The 15100-nt window shown below is 48.8% G+C and overlaps 1 protein-coding gene across 1 annotated transcript; it reads left to right on the forward strand.

Moving 5' to 3' along the window:
• Positions 1 to 9891: 9891 nt before the first annotated feature.
• TEKT2 (tektin 2) lies at positions 9892 to 14983 on the forward strand. Its single transcript, XM_009947665.2, has 9 exons — positions 9892 to 10047; positions 10431 to 10556; positions 11197 to 11402; positions 11957 to 12100; positions 12668 to 12782; positions 13162 to 13269; positions 13708 to 13851; positions 14111 to 14190; positions 14770 to 14983. The coding sequence occupies exons 1-9, from the start codon at positions 9892 to 9894 to the stop codon at positions 14981 to 14983; spliced, it is 1293 nt and encodes a 430-aa protein (XP_009945967.2).
• The last annotated feature ends 117 nt before the right edge of the window (positions 14984 to 15100 follow it).

Below are 15100 nucleotides of genomic sequence, written 5' to 3' on the forward strand. Positions count from 1 at the left end.
GTTTGGGGAAATCTTGGGTGGAATAGCAGATCCCCCTCTCTTGCTGGGAGCTGTCTGTATATAGTCCAAAGAGGGACGTGGGCAAATGCTGACAGTTCTACTTACTTTGCAGACATACTGGCCTCGTTTTTACGCCTATCTAGAAAAACGGTTCCCGTCTCCTAAGACACTGTACCAGTTGACTTCACCGAGACCTCACTTGTACTTAACAAGTGCCACTAATTGCTTCCGTGGTGGGAGCACGCACAAGGGCCCCAGCGCGGGGCTGGGGAAGGAGCAGCCGTCGGGTATCGGCCGCGCGAGCCTGCAGCTGCGCCCTGGTACTGTGCCAACTGCGGGAGCCGCTCCCCGGGGCCGGCGGCAGCAACCCGGCAGAAAGCCTTGCCGAAACCTGCGATCTGGCGACTAGTCGATCCAGATTTGGAGAGAAGTAGGGTGTTTTGTAGTTGAGGCGTTAAACTTGCAACATCTGCTAACAGAATGACTGACTCCACTGTAAGTAGCTTTTTTTTTTTCCTTTGTAGGGCACTTCAGCTGTGGCCATTTTACTCAGGATCGCTGTGTTACTGTGCGATGTGTAATCTGGTTAAACGCGTCCAAAAGTTATTTTTATAGGGTTCATTCTGGCATCCTTTTGGAAGTTTGGCCACAGAAATGGTTTTCAGGAGTAAAATGGGTTTCTGGAAGTTGTCAAATTATTTCAAGATGCTATTGGTCCTAAACTATTTTCACTTCTTCATGTGCAAATTTTTGTCCTATAAAACGCTCAACATAAGATAACAGATAATCATCTTCTGTACTAATTCCAGCTACGATTACTGGTTTTCTACTAGGCTTGAAGTCCACTCTGATGAAATTCCAAGGTCAGCCTACACTTAAAAAAGCTTGAGGCCTTTTTTTTTTTTTACACTTTCTTCATATCTTGTCCTCTTTTGATATTTTTTCCCCATTTTGTGAACTGAGGGTTTAGAACCTTACTCGAAGCACTTTTATAACCAAGGAATCAAAAGCTCAGACTATGTATGTTGAAACTATAAATTCAGTTTTCAGAGATCGTTATTTCTGAATGGCCATCTTAGTCTCTGGTCACGCCAGGCAGATACTGTCCCTTTCAGTGCTGTGGAGTTTCGTGGCTGCTACTGGCAGGTTGATTTGATCTAGTGAAAAAATCCATAGGGATGTCAAAGGGAAAGACTCCTGTCTGTCTTTTTCTACCCAAAGATGGTACTTTAGATTGATCCTGGGTGTTAGGACAGCACGTTTGTTTCAGCACATGTTTAAATAAAACTTCACTTAGCCAATTCACTCCTTTTTTGTGAACCTGAACAGGTAGTGGTTAGAGCTGGAGCTAATTGATGTTTTCTGCTAGTAGAAGATGTTGTACTTTCAGCAGTAGCGGTATGAACGACGTGGGTACAGGATCCTGCACTGTACCTCCCTAGCAGAGTCTCAAGAATCCTGATCTCTATGACACTAAAACAAAACCAAACTGTTGTCCCTGAGCGGGCAAAGGTGCGTGTGGAGGGAAGGAACTGCAAGGGAGAGGCTTGCGAGGGAAAATACCGAAGCATCAGTTTTGCAGAAGCAAGGGTGTGATGGAGAGTCTCCATCCACTTCCCATCCCACGTGCCCTGGCCTTTTCAAGTCTTGTCTGAGGTACCCCCTCACCTAACACGGGTAGCTAACATTAGGGTCCTTTTAAAACAAATCAGTTTCATTGTTTAGAACTTGGAGTGTTTTTTATTTTTTTTTAAGCAAGACTGTCCTCAGAAAGTGCCTTTTTAGAAGATGGTGCTGTAGATTTTTATTTTCCAGTTGTACATGGCTGAAAATTTAAGATAAATTATTGAAAATGCCAAGCGTTTGATGGTATCTTTCAGGTACTTTCAAGCATCAGCTTCTCTGAGTCAGGACCAAGAATAATGAGGAAGGTGTTTTCATATGGAGGGAGAGGCATTGAGGAGCGATCACCAAATTCAGCTGGTAGGCTAGAATTGGGTTTGGTTAGTCAATGAATTTACCTCTTCACATCGAGGGGGTACGTGGGGGGCTGGGGGGTGTAGGAGAGGTGATGGCATGGGACTCCTGGGGCGATGTGATCGGTGCTGGAAGGGAATCTGTGGCTACTGAAGGATGTCATCTCCTAGATGTAGCAAGCTCCCAAAAGTGGAGTAGACAAACTGAAAGCTTTCTGAAGACTCACGAGATGGTCAGTCCTGCTGCGAGCAGACCTCATGTGGCTTGCGTGTTTGAAGGAGGGGTGTGCACGTATCGGTGGGACTTCTCATTCCCAGCTGGGAGTTTTGATACTTTGGGGTGGGGGATGCTGCCCCTCTCCGATGGCTGCAGAAGGTGTGGGTCCATAGTGAGTTTGGTGAGCATTCCTCTGGTCAGGAAAAGCTGTAGACTAGACTATTAAACACTGCACCTCAGTAACCTTGTAATGCTGCATAAAGTAATAATAATAGCAAAGTTCTGCTTTGATTACACTGTAATGTGCTTGCACATGCCTGCAAAAAATACACACTTAACTTTCGTTTTTGTAATGGTCTTAATAGCAGTTATTGGACTTCTTTCTTTTATGATGAACCTTGTCCTTTATTGTGGTGTTTCTCTATATTTATTGGTAATCTGTGTGCAGCTCATAGGTCTGTGTGTCTGGTCTGTATGTTGCTTTTAACACTTATTTTCAGGTGGGAGAATTTACTGAATGTTTTGTTTTTCTTCACCGAAATCAGCTTAACTAGTTGTATTGAGAGGAGACTGAATGAAACGGCTTGACAGACAGACTGCTTTAATTGGTACCTGGGTTTTTAAGTTTAAAGCTAAAATTACTTTGTGTTCCTTTTATTACTGTTCATACAGTATTGGGCATTTAAGATGTAGAATAACTTGATGTCAGTCAGGATATTTTTGAATATCAGGAGCTTAAGCGCAAAACTCCCACTTTACTTGCGAGTGCTGTCTTTGCACGAATATGCTCGTGTCCAGACTTTTTCTAGGAGTAAGCAGAGCCTTTCGACATTTATCAGTGTCGATCTACTGATTGTCAATCAATGAAATATTTAGGCAGTCCCAGAGTGGGGCAGTGCCCCCTGTTTGGAGTTGCCCACACCTCTGTTGAAGGGGACGCTGTCCGTTCAATGCGCAATAGAGCACTCACGCTGATGCTACCCACGGAGACTATGAATCAAGTACCTTTTTGCTGTGTGGTTTTCTTCTGATTCAGGTCAGAGAAATGAACTGATGTTTCTTGTAGTTTGTTACCAACCTTCTTGTCTTATTACAGCGCTCAATGCCACTTTGTTGGTATTTAAGCTTGTAATGATATTGAATGATTTTATATTCCCGATTTCTTAACGTTATTAGGCTAGGATTTAGAAAGCATTTTTTCAGTCTAAATCCTGAGCCAAAACTGTCTTCTATCCCTTTTAGTAGTAGGCGTTTTTACCTTTTAGATGAAAAAGGGCCAAAAATCTTGCACCATCTGCTTGTTTGCAGCAATATTCTCCATCTCTTCCCTTGCCTGTCAACCGGTTTATTTTCTGTCTACATTTAGCTAGTACTGAAGCTTTTGAGATTTAGAAGGAAGTTGCTGCCTCTTCTTTCTGTCAAAAGAAATGAGATGGACTGGCATCTGACAATGCTGGTTTCTGTGGGGCACAGATCTCTTCCTGGAGATGAGCTGTAGCACACGTGGGTTTAATTACAGTAGAAATGTTCTGCATGTTTCTATTGCATTCATTGGAGGGTGCATGATGTTTTAAAGTATCCAGTTTAAATACAAGCTAATAAATCGCTGAAGATGTAGACACTCCATTAAAATACTTCAAATTTAACTTTAAAAAAAAAAAAGACAAAAAAAAGAAACAAACAACAACAAACCAAACCAAAAACCCCAACAACCTAGTGCACATGGATAGTTTTAATTCATCCTCCTTCCTGGCAAAGTTTGAGGCTGAGGATTTGCTGTAATTGATGCTACTCATACTAAATCGTGCTGGGATTAATCCTAAAACTGAACCAACTCAGCTATGTGTTTTATGAAGAGGAGAAGTGGTAGTGGTGACTGTGCTATTAAACCAAGAATAGAAAGCTCCAAAAAATGCAAGGAGGAAATGTGTCTTCATATTGAAAAAGCTGAATACGCTGAAAAAAATCTCATGCTGCTAAAGCCTTGTGAGCCAGTGTCTTTGCATCCACAGTTTACCCAAAAAGACTCCATATGACTACTTCAAAAACTGATAGATGAAGGGAAAAGCATTTTCCTGTATTTTTTTGAGTGCCTGTTCACCTCCTGAAAGAACCGTGCTGGGAAGCAGGGCAGTGCCTGTGACAGCCATGTAGTTAAACTGTCCGTGTTGCGTACCCAAACCTTGCAGCTACCTTACTTGGTCGAAGCAGATACCAGTTCCAGTGGATCGGTGCTATTTGAAACAACGGAGCCAAGGGGTTTTGTGAGCACTGTCTGACCCCTCCGTAAAACATAGATGCTCTGATAGATTTCTGGTGGCAATTTTCACGCAGTTCACACTGAAGCGTGCCTGGCTACCAGGAAAAACAGGAGCAGGCAGTTGTGGAGTTAATTTTGCTGTAGCACTGCAGTTGCTCTGCTCATCCTCAGCTCTTACCTACCTCCCTGTTCCCTTACGCAGGATCACTCTCCCTCCGCTGCCTGTATAGCGCTTGCCATGTCGGGGACGCTGTCGCTGCGTGGACGACGAATCGGCCGTGGGTGTGAGGGGTGGTGGCGGTGCAATGGTGTCCAAAGCAGCTGCCTGTAGAGAGAAAGGAGGGTGGGAGTTGGGTGGATGTCAGGTAAGCTGTGGTCAGCTCGAGCCCTTCGGGGAAACTAATGGGTACGTCAGACGTTAGCTTAGGTGTCCTGAACTGTTCGTGTTGGACTTGAACTCATTGAGAGCAAGCATGTGCCTTTTTCTGATCAAGAACAGAGCTGGAAGAACTTGTGTTCACATTGGTAGTGTGGTTAGTATTTTACCTGAACAGTTTTTAAAGCTTGAAGTCCTTGGTCAGAACGGAGTTGGTTTTGCATTGAATTACTTAGGGAGCCCTGAATTATTTGTGGATTAGAATTGCCCAGAGAGGAGAAGCTATTAAAATAAGTGGTTTCTGGAGAGTAATGTCATCAAATAAACATAATTCCTGGTAGACTTGCAATTTTTTAAATAAAATTTAACCTTGATATGTTTCTCTAATGAGAATCATTAATTCTGCCTTTATTTGAATGTTGCCTGTCCAGTAACGTCTTCACTCTTTACTGTGCTCGTGCAGCTTCCCATACACTCCATTGCTTCTTCCCCCCTACCCCCATTTGGTGGCTATAAGGACATGAAGAATGTTGTCCAGTGAATGTTGGGGAGCAGTACAGAAGTCTGATTAAGTGGGAATGTGGAGGTGAGGATTAAACATCACAGATAATTCGTCAAGAACCAGTTTGGCAGCAGCTGAGGGTGGTGCTGTCTGTGTATGAAATCGGATGGTGTCTTGGGTGTGGAAAGGGTTAGTGAGGTGGTAGGAGGGGAGAGAAGATCCCCCATCCTCTGATATCGAGGTACTGGTAGAGGGAAGGCTGGTGTAGACTGTGTGCTGCACAGAAGTAGGCACCTGCATCCTTAGGTGCTAGTTCAGGCTTAAAGCTCCTAAAAAAAAAAAAAAGTGGATTTTCAGACTGAAATGGAAGAGCTTTTCAAATTGGTTATATTTTATGCAGTTTTGAGATACTGATGAGCTATCCAGCCAGGAACTCTGGTATCAACACTGCCTCTGAAATGGGTTCCCTCTCTGACCCTGTGTAAACGATTCTGCCTCTTTTTTTAACCCCACATAGAAAATGTTTATGATGATTCACGTCGCCTTACAAGAGCTAGCTGTTAGGTGTTCTGAGGATGAACCATGTTGTGGAAGTGCTAACTTCTGATGCAAACCTGTGCACCTTCTTGCAAGTTTGCATCTTCAATACAGTTCTGTTTGGAGTCCGTCTCTGATGTGAGCCTGGGCTCTTCACTTGCATCTCATCACAGCTCTGCCCAAGGAAGGCCATTGGGATTGGGACATTGGTCCCATGGTGTTTGCCGGTTGCTTTCTTTTGAGTTAATTTGTGGCAAAACAGACTGTCAGAGGGCAAGTTTTATTTAAATGAAAGGGTTTTTTTCGTTGCTGAGAGTTATATAGGTCTTTCAAAGACATTTGGCAGTTGGAAAATGAATACCTACTGTAATACTATCTAGCAACACAGAAAAAACATGGCTGTATGTTGAGTTTAGGGCTACGCTAGCCCATAAATCATAGGTCCACAACCCATTTAAGTACAGCTGTGCAAAAAATAGCTATTAAAATAGTTACTAATAAACTTTCATTATGCTTACACTTGCAAATATCTTAAATATACTCAAACCCAGTTTCTTTGATAGAAAATCCATGTCTTGCTGGTTAGTGTTCACTGAGACAATAGCAAAGTAATACCCGCTGGAGCAACGCTGAACTTAAAGAACCTTTTGAAGTTTTTGAACCTGTTGGTGTGCCAGCAAAGCAGAAACTTGAGTAGTGCTCTTTAACGGGTGGGGAAAACTGAATGCCAAAACAACTCGGTGAGAGAAAGACTGCTAGAGGTGAAGTTTGTCTTCTGACTTCTGGGAACTTCGCGGTGAAGAATGGCTTCTTTTGGGTACTCGGTTTTGTCCATCACTTTCTTCCTGTGGCTGTAGTTTTTAGTTCTCTTTGGACTTGATTTCTGTTCTTCAGCGAAACGGTCTCATTTCTCCAGTTTTCAGTGTTGAATCTAGCCTTGAGACAACTTAATGTTGTTTTCCTGTAGAAAAACCTGCTCCTAGAAAGTTGCATTTTGTCTGTTTCACAGGCGGTTTTGAAAAGCTAGCCTCAGCACAGCAATAGAGTTGTCAGAATGAGTTTTTGGTCTGAAATCTTGATTTTTACAGGCTCGTTGCCCAGCCCCTCCTGCCACGACCAGTGACACTGGCGTACAGACCCTGCCTTTCACAGGTTGGGTGACGCACTTTGGGCTCACAGGGTTCAGATCCTCCTGTCTGTTACGTTCTTCTTTCTCCCCTTGGCATAAGCAATTCCCGAGGTAGCCTGCTGGTGGACAAATAGTGTTGTTGCTTGTCATGGGGGAAAAAAATGGGCTGTTTATGTGGCCTGGAGGTGTCTGATCATAGGGAAGAATGTTGTCTATCAGCAGGTATTACTTCAAAGCTTTCACGGTAATTGGTAGCATTCAGTTATGAGCCACTATGGGTATTAAAGTATCGTCAGGAGAAGGTGGCTCAGGTGGCATGGTGTGTGCCATAAACATTGCTAGCGATCAAGCTGCATTTGTTTAGGAGACCGCTGGAAGCAATGTGTCGCGTATAAATTTTGCGTATTTAATACCGTATGTTTAAATTGAAAATTAAAAAAAAATTGTGCTGTTTGGGATTCCTTTTCAGAATAAAATTCTAATAAACCAGTACAGTGGATCGAGATTCCCTTCTATGTGTGTGTCTTGCTCTTTCTCATATGCTGGTAACTGCTCCCCTCTCGTTTTGGTGTTACCATTGCTTAAGCAGGAACTTGAAAGTGTTCCCACCATGAAGGAACTGGGGGTTTTCAAAGCAAAAGGGAATTGTTTCAAGAATAAAGTAGAGCTGTGACTTGAGACATTGCACAAATAGATCGTAGATGGATGGCAAACAAACTGGTAAAAGCCTTTATTTTTACTTAACCATCTTGACCATGTGTGCCTATTTGTATTGCGGATGTGGGCTGCGACCACGTTGGGGTGGGAGGGAAACCGTGCGTCGGTGTGTTTTGAGATGTACTTGCTAAGCAGAACCGGTGTCCTCTGCCCGTTCTCCCTTTCCAGACAAATTGTTCTTGCCAAAATTTTCTACCTGTTGCAAGAGTTGCTTTCTTTCCAGCACAGTAAAATGTCAACTTCTTTCACTGTTCCTTCCCTCTCGTAGGCATCTGTAACCTCTGTACGACTGTGTATAGTACACACAGCAGTCATCAGATCTCTACTGGCTTTAGACACCATCAAGCTGGGTGTATTGTAAACGAACCGTATTCATTTGAAAAATAAATTTTTTTTGAAATGCACATGTGAGACTTTTTTTTAATACTCGCATCATTTTCATGTATTCCCAAAGCCATGTCTGCAGGAGCAGGGGGAGGTGTTGAGCTGGGCCGTGGTGGTAGGAGCTGGGTGGCATCGGGCACAGCTGCCACACCTGTGCCAGGAAACGATTTTACTTTCATCCTTTTCTGTTTGATTTGGTTTAATGCCATTTAATATTAAAAAAAAAAAAACAAACAAAAAAAACAAAACAAACAAAACAAAACAAAAAACAAAAACAAAAAACCCACAGAAACCGGGGAAGAAGTTTTTGCTCAGCTGTTTGCGTCCTCCTGCCCGCAGCACTGGAGCCATGCTGGGGGCTTGGAGGTCTCTGCGGGTGACACTGTGCCCGGGCACAGAGGGGGTGGTGGCACTGGGACTCCCCGCTGGGAGGACGCCCGCTCCCCTTGGGTTTATTGGCGATTTGTCGGGATTTTTATTAATAACAACAGCCACCACCACCGTTTTCGGTGTCTCTCGCCTTTGGTTTGCAGCGTAACTGTCACCGCTGGCTGTAACGAACAGCCGAGCTCTGCCGCCGCCCTGCTGGCTCCGCCGCCCACCCGCACCCCGGGGCCGCGGCCCCCCTCGACGGGGGGTGGGGGAAGCCCCAAGCCCGCCGGTGCCGATGCCGCCGCCTCGCAACGGGCCCGCGCGTGCCCGGCAACCGGCCCGGCGGCGGGATCGGCCTGAGGCGGGGAGGGGAGGTGAGGGCAGCGGGGAAGGGAGGTGAGGGGAAGGGGGAGGGGAGGGGAAGGGGGGGGGAAGGGGGAGGGGAGGGGAAGGGGGAGGTGAGGGCAGCGGGGAGGGGAGCGGGAGCAGGGTCGGCCCCGAGGAAGCGGCGAGCGCGGCCGGGCTCGGGGCGGGCCCCGAGGGCGCAGCGAGGCCCTGGCGCGGCGGAGCTGGGGCACCCTGCTGAGGGGCTGCCCGGCTGGGCGAAGGCCCCTCCTAGATGGGGGCTGAACCCCTTCCCTTTTTCTCTCCGCTCCCTCCTTCTTTCCACCTAGGGGGTCGGGTCTCTCTGCCCCGCAGGCCTGCGTGGCTTCTCTCTGGCTCTGCAGCCCCACGGCCTGCTGCAGGGCTTCCTTCCCTTCAGGAGCTCCCCAGCGGCAGGCTGGCTGTGCTCAAGGAGCTCTGTCCCCAACTACCGGTGCCCGAGAGGCCTAGGGGACAGGCTGTGGGGTATACCTGGGGTAGACACGACTCCTCGGCTCAGGTATACCTGACTGTGGGGTTTTAGGGAGCTGCTCTGATTTTGTTGAGTGGTCTCTGCAATTCCTGTCAGTTTTTTGCAGGGGTGTGCTGCGTAGCAAGGAAGATGGCTGGAAACTATGCTGCTCCTGTAAAGCCTTCGAGTCCCTTGGGACTGCAACTCTGGGCTGTGCCTATGGGGCTGTAACAAAAGCAGAATTAGTAACTTAATCAGCCTTTTTCTCCAAGCTCAACAAGTACCGCGTGGGAGATGGTGCTGTGAGCGGCTCTTTGTCTCTCTGCAAATAGCACTTTTCTCTAGGGAGAGACTGGTGAACAGGGCTTTCGTCCTGGCCCCGGGGGCAGAGGGTGGCTCCCATCACCTGCCCTTCCCCAGCTGTGTGGATATGTGTGACAGCATTGGGTGAGGTGCTGGGTTAGAGTTTGCTGCTGCTTTTCTCTTGAAGAGCTTTCCAGTTTGTGGGTGCATCTCTATTTCCGATGTATTTCCATGAATAAACATGAAAAATGTTCCACTCCCGTTTAGTCACCTGTTTAGCAAGATGGCCACGCTGAGTGTAAAGCCAGGACAGCGGTTCACCTTGCCGGAGTGGCACACCAACTCCCATCTCATCTCAGCTGACGCCGAACGCCAGCGTTCTGCTTCCCACCAAGTCCGGCAGGAAGCCCGAGCTCTCCGCAACGAAACCAACAACCAGGTGAGCCTTGTGGCAGGTGGGCTGCTCCCCGGTTTGGCAGAGTAGCGGGCTGAGGAGCACGGGCGAGCATCTGGGTGCATGGGCGAGGGAATAGGAGAAGGCGTTAACTCGACGGAACCTACTGAGTACGTACATTTACCTCCTGTAAGCCCATGCGCAGTGACGCATGTGTACTGTCATGAAATCCCTGTGTGTGATCCCCACATCCGTTACAACTTGCGTTGTTTTCTGTGCTCGCCATTTGTGTAGATGACTATTAGACCAAATGGCGGTGTGTTGTACTCTTCTGAGGGATCAGTCAGTCCTGAAAACAGGGAAAGGCTTCAGCAAGATTCATAACTGCAATTTAAAAAAGAGTAATGGCATTTCTCCTCTGATTCCAGACGAAATGGGATGAGCATGACAACCGAACCCGCCTGGCTGAACGTATCAGCAGCGTGAACAGATGGAAAGAGGCGCTGGACAAATGCCTTGCAGACATAGATGCGGAAATCGATGCCTTAGCCAAAGTATGTTGGGAAGACAGATGGCTGGAAATCAACTTACACTCTCCACATGGGATGTTAAATAATTGAGGCTCGTCTTCTGCAGTGGGCAAGCCCATATGGAGTTCAAGGGGGGCTTATCACAGGTATACAGAGATCCATACCTGATGAAATGGCTTCCTGGAAAGAAAAACACCGTGTTCTTGGCTGAGCCAAGCTGTTTTACAGAGCTGTGTATCGCATGCTCATGTTTGGGGTTTTGGGTGGTTTTTGTTGGGGTTTTTTTGGTTGTTTTTTGGGTTTTTTTTTAAAGCTCTAGAGGATAATGAGACATACGTTAACACCATCATTCAAAAATATTTGATTTTCAATAGAGAATAGCAGCGGGACATCTCTGATTCTCTTAGTTCTAAACCCAGAGGCTGCTGCTCCTGGAGTCGTCAGCCCCCAGCCAGGTGTGATTCCCAATGCAAATAGCAGATGCAGAGGACTAATTAACGTGTTTGGCTCTCGCAGTTTTCACTCCAGACTTGCTAAATGTTTCAGAACTGCAAAGACAGGCCATGCGAGGCCCTCTGAACAAGGGTATCGGTGGGTTCCTCTTCCTTTCTTCCTCCTGTCTCAGAAGGAGACCCCCACACACCCAGCTGGCTGCTTCTTCCAGGTGAAGGAAGCAGCAGAACGTGCCCTCCAGGCAAAGAACTTGCCTTTGGACGTTTCCATCGAGTGCCTGACGCTCCGCGAGAGCCGCCGCGCCATCGATGTGGTGAGGGACCCTGTGGAGGAGGAGCTGCACAAGGAGGTGAAGGTGATAGACAAAGCCAAGAGAGAACTGCAGCAGAGAGTGCACGAAGCCTTCGAACAGCTCTGGTGAGGCGAATGACGCAGCTTTTGACCGGACTCTCCCCTCCTTCTTGGCCCCAGCAGTTTAATGTGCCCCTAATGCCTTGCTGAGGTGGGCAAGCAGGCCGGGGGCAGTGAGCCACTTAGGAGGAGCCTTTGATGGTTATTGTCAAGGTCTGTGGGGTTTGGGGGCTTCTAGGTGAGAGCGTGTCAAGGGAGACTTCACAAGTATCCTTGGAAAATTTTGGCCTGGACAGATATCTTGTGCCACCTGCCTTGGTTCATGAATCGGTGACCTGGAGGTGTTACAGCTCCCAGGCCCTAATCCCTCGTGGGTCGCTGCCCCGCTGCAGGAGGGTGGGCAGCTCAGTTCACCAGTGCGATGCCAGTGCAGAGCACGGGAGAGCCAGGCAGGTGGTGCAGCAGGTGTGCTGCTTCACCCAGTTGGGCCCGGTTCATTGTGGGAGGGCAGGAACTCGTCAGTCGTTTTAAAGAGACTGATGTGGTGACAAAAGCTTTGGGAGGTGTGAGCTGCCTCGCCCCTCTGTGCTCCCCGCTGACTCCCACCCTGCTTTCTGCAGCCTCTTGCAGGAAGCTCGCCAGCAGCTGAGCTGTGACCACCGGTGCAAGATGGAAGCACTGGAAATAGATCGTGTGTGCTTGTCCCTCAACGTGAACTCTCCCAACATCTCCTTCAAGGTCAACCCGACACGAGTCCCAGGCGGGTAAGGAAAGAACCTGCCTTTGCGTGGCCAAATCCACGCTGGTGCTCGAAAGAGCCCTGGGGATGCTTTTTCTTTCCATGCTACGTCCTGGCTTGGTGGGTGCAGTTTTGGAGAGAGCTCGGAACAGGAGTTGGCTTCTGGGATTTGTTGTGGTTCTTGAATAGTGAAGCCACAGACTTTTGGGAGTTATCCAAATTGTCACCACAAAACCAGAAGCTAGCTGCCCTGCCTCCTTCGTGCTTGGCCATAGGTGACACTTGGTAGGAAGCACTGTGGTGTCAGCCTTCAGCACAGCTTAGGGGTGAGTTGCTGCCTGTTTTCGCTTGCTTGGTGTTTCATAGCACAGTTTGGCCGTGTCCCCGGTTTGAGCAGAAGTTGGGCTCATTGCATGAGCCATGGGGTACCAACCTCCAGCTGGTGCAGTGAGGAGATCAGACAGGGTGTGACCTCCAGAATTCCTGAATGATTTTGTTCTGCACAAAGCCACCTTGGCCTGCAGCAGGTGGTTCCTTTTGAACTGTCTTGCAAATGCTCAACTTACTTTCACAACTGCTGATTTGTTCACAGATCAACTGGGCTTGATGAGTGGGAACAGAATAGCCAATGCAACAAGGAGCGTGCTGAGGCAGAAATGAAAGCCTCCACTGGCCTCCGAGAAGCAACAGCGCTTGCTATTGCACAGGTACAGCAGCCCCTTGGCCGTGAATCGGTGGTGCAGAAGTTCTGGATCCAGTGTGGGAGAACGGGCTGGCGTGTGCTGTGGCCAGGGGAAGGGAAAAGGCAGCGTTGGCCCGTGGTCCTCTCTGAGAGCAGCTGCCCTCCTGGTTTGAGAGGAGCTCAGTGATGCTGCGGAGCTTGCAGCAGTCTCAGCAACCTGGGAGACACGTACCTGTCCATCATTCCCTGCCTTTTGGCACGGCAGGGGGGTGCGTGACCTGTACCCACGTGGCAGCTGCCAGACCCAGCTGGGTTTGCTCATAGGCTTGTCCCAACCTCACAGGCCACAGCTGGGAGGGAGACGCCTCCTAGGTGTGTGTGGCTGGAGCCTGTTCTCTCTTCAGACTAACAACGAGCTGGAGGCTCAGCGTGTAGCTACGGAGTTTGCCCTGCGCAAGAGGATCAGAGACCTGGAAAGAGCCTACGATGAGCTGAAGTGGCAGGAGCAGAATGTAAATGTTGCTTCTTCGGTTACCGACCGCAACCTTGGGTGGGAATTGAATCCGAAAGGCTGTTTGTTATGTGCAGAGCTGCTTGGCCTGAGTGTGGTTTCTACGTGAGAGCTGTTAAGTGGCACACGTATGATCCCGGTAACATCCTACCTCCTTCTGCTATCACCGTTGCTGCTCTGGCATTTCTCAGCAGCAGTGCCAGGTTTTGGCCTTTTTATTTCACCCCTGGTCTGAACTACTCTGGCCATAAAACACCAGCAGCACCATGCCTGGTCTGTGTGAAAAGCCCGATCTGTGAGCAGAGAGGTTCAGTGCTTGGAAACCCACCAGCCCTTGTTTAAAATCCCCTCCCAGCACGGTAGAAGCCCGGGATGCACAGGGGCTGTTTTCCAGTCTGTATCCCTGGCTGTCCCTCATCCTGCGTGTCTTTATCCTTAGACCTTGGAGGAAATTGCAGAGATGGAGGAGGACATCCGACGCTTGGAGGAAGATCTTCGGAGGAAAACACAAGATCTGAAAGTGGCACACACCCGCCTGGAGACCCGCACGTACCGGCCCAATATGGAGCTCTGTCGGGATCAGGTACCAGCCTCTCCTGGTGCGCTCCCTGCCAGGAGGGACTAGGGACACCCAGCGGGCCGGGGGCTTGTGTGTTTCTGAAAAATGTGGATGCATTTTGGAGAAAACTACAGAAGGGCTGAGCAGTGGATCCTACAGTCCCCTAGCAAAGCAAGGAAAGAAATGTCATAGCTGGGCTAGAAGGTGAACGGGAGAACCGTGGCCTTTGTAAAACACTTCAGCCCTGTTAACTGCTGTCGCCTTCTCCCTCCTCACCTCACAGGTCCAGTACGGGCTAACAGACGAGGTCCACCAGCTGGAGGGAACAAGCCGTGTGCTCAAACAGAAGCTGGCAGAGTCACAGTAAGTGTCCTGCTCTCTGGGGCAGAGCAGTGGCCTGGCATTGCCCACGTGAGGGACGTGGCCACGTGCAGTCCTGGACCACGCACGCTTCCAGAAGCTGCGTTTGGAGCTCGTCTGTTCAGATCGGGAGTGGGAAAGGTCTTGGGAGCTGGACTGGGCAGCACAGTGCCAGCAAGGCACGAGAGGTCTGCGTGGTGGGAGGGTGAATGGGCTTCCCACGGTCCCTGCTTGACTCTGACCTCAGCCAGGCACAGAGAATTCTAAAAAGGGGGGAAAAAAAAAAAAGGGGTGGTGAAAAGTAAAGGAAGAAATAGAAGTGCTGCTCTGGGCTGGTGTGGGCTCCCAGGGCACACGTCTCTGCGCTGCGCTCCAGGAGCAGCGTGTGGGCTTGGTGTTTGCAGACCCAAACGGTGCTGCTGCTGCGCACCGAGAAATACCCGATTGATGTGTTTGTTCTTCGCACAAACGCTGCACGGATATTTCTGCTGCCAGAAAGTGGGAAGTTGGGTGTTTCCTGTCCAACTTGGGCAGTGAATGCACTGCTTGAACCCAACTCGTCTCACTTCTGCTTGTTCCCAGGGATACCTTGGATGCTCTTTACAGACAACTTCACCGCATTCAGACAGATATTGGCTACAAAGCCAGTTCCCTGGTGCTGGACAACAAGTGCATGGACACCCGGAGAAAACTCGTTGTCCCTGCCGAGAAATTTGTGCCAGAGGTCGACACTTTCAACCGGACCATGAACCGCGTGCTCTCCCCGCTGAGGAACGGGCAGCTGGAGTTGGCGTAGCGCGCTGGGGAGTGTTGTGCAACGAGCCTTACCGAGGAGAAAGCTACCGATGACTCGGTTCTGTCGCGAGGAAAGCCGACATCTGCATCGTGTTAGGATAATGTCATTCTCCTCCCA

This window comes from Leptosomus discolor, chromosome Z, assembly GCF_034619465.1.
Source record: "Leptosomus discolor isolate bLepDis1 chromosome Z, bLepDis1.hap2, whole genome shotgun sequence".
In the NCBI taxonomy this organism is placed as follows: domain Eukaryota; kingdom Metazoa; phylum Chordata; class Aves; order Leptosomiformes; family Leptosomidae; genus Leptosomus; species Leptosomus discolor.

What these genes read in the sequence shown, in the direction of transcription:
- TEKT2 (XM_009947665.2), top strand. Translation starts at nt 9,892, where the DNA reads ATGGCCACGCTGAGTGTAAAGCCAGGACAGCGGTTCACCTTGCCGGAG. An exon ending in AAATCGATGCCTTAGCCAAA is followed by an intron (nt 10,557 to 11,196) that starts GTATGTTGGGAA and finishes TGCTTCTTCCAG; the next exon opens with GTGAAGGAAGCAGCAGAACG. An exon ending in TGAAGTGGCAGGAGCAGAAT is followed by an intron (nt 13,270 to 13,707) that starts GTAAATGTTGCT and finishes CTTTATCCTTAG; the next exon opens with ACCTTGGAGGAAATTGCAGA.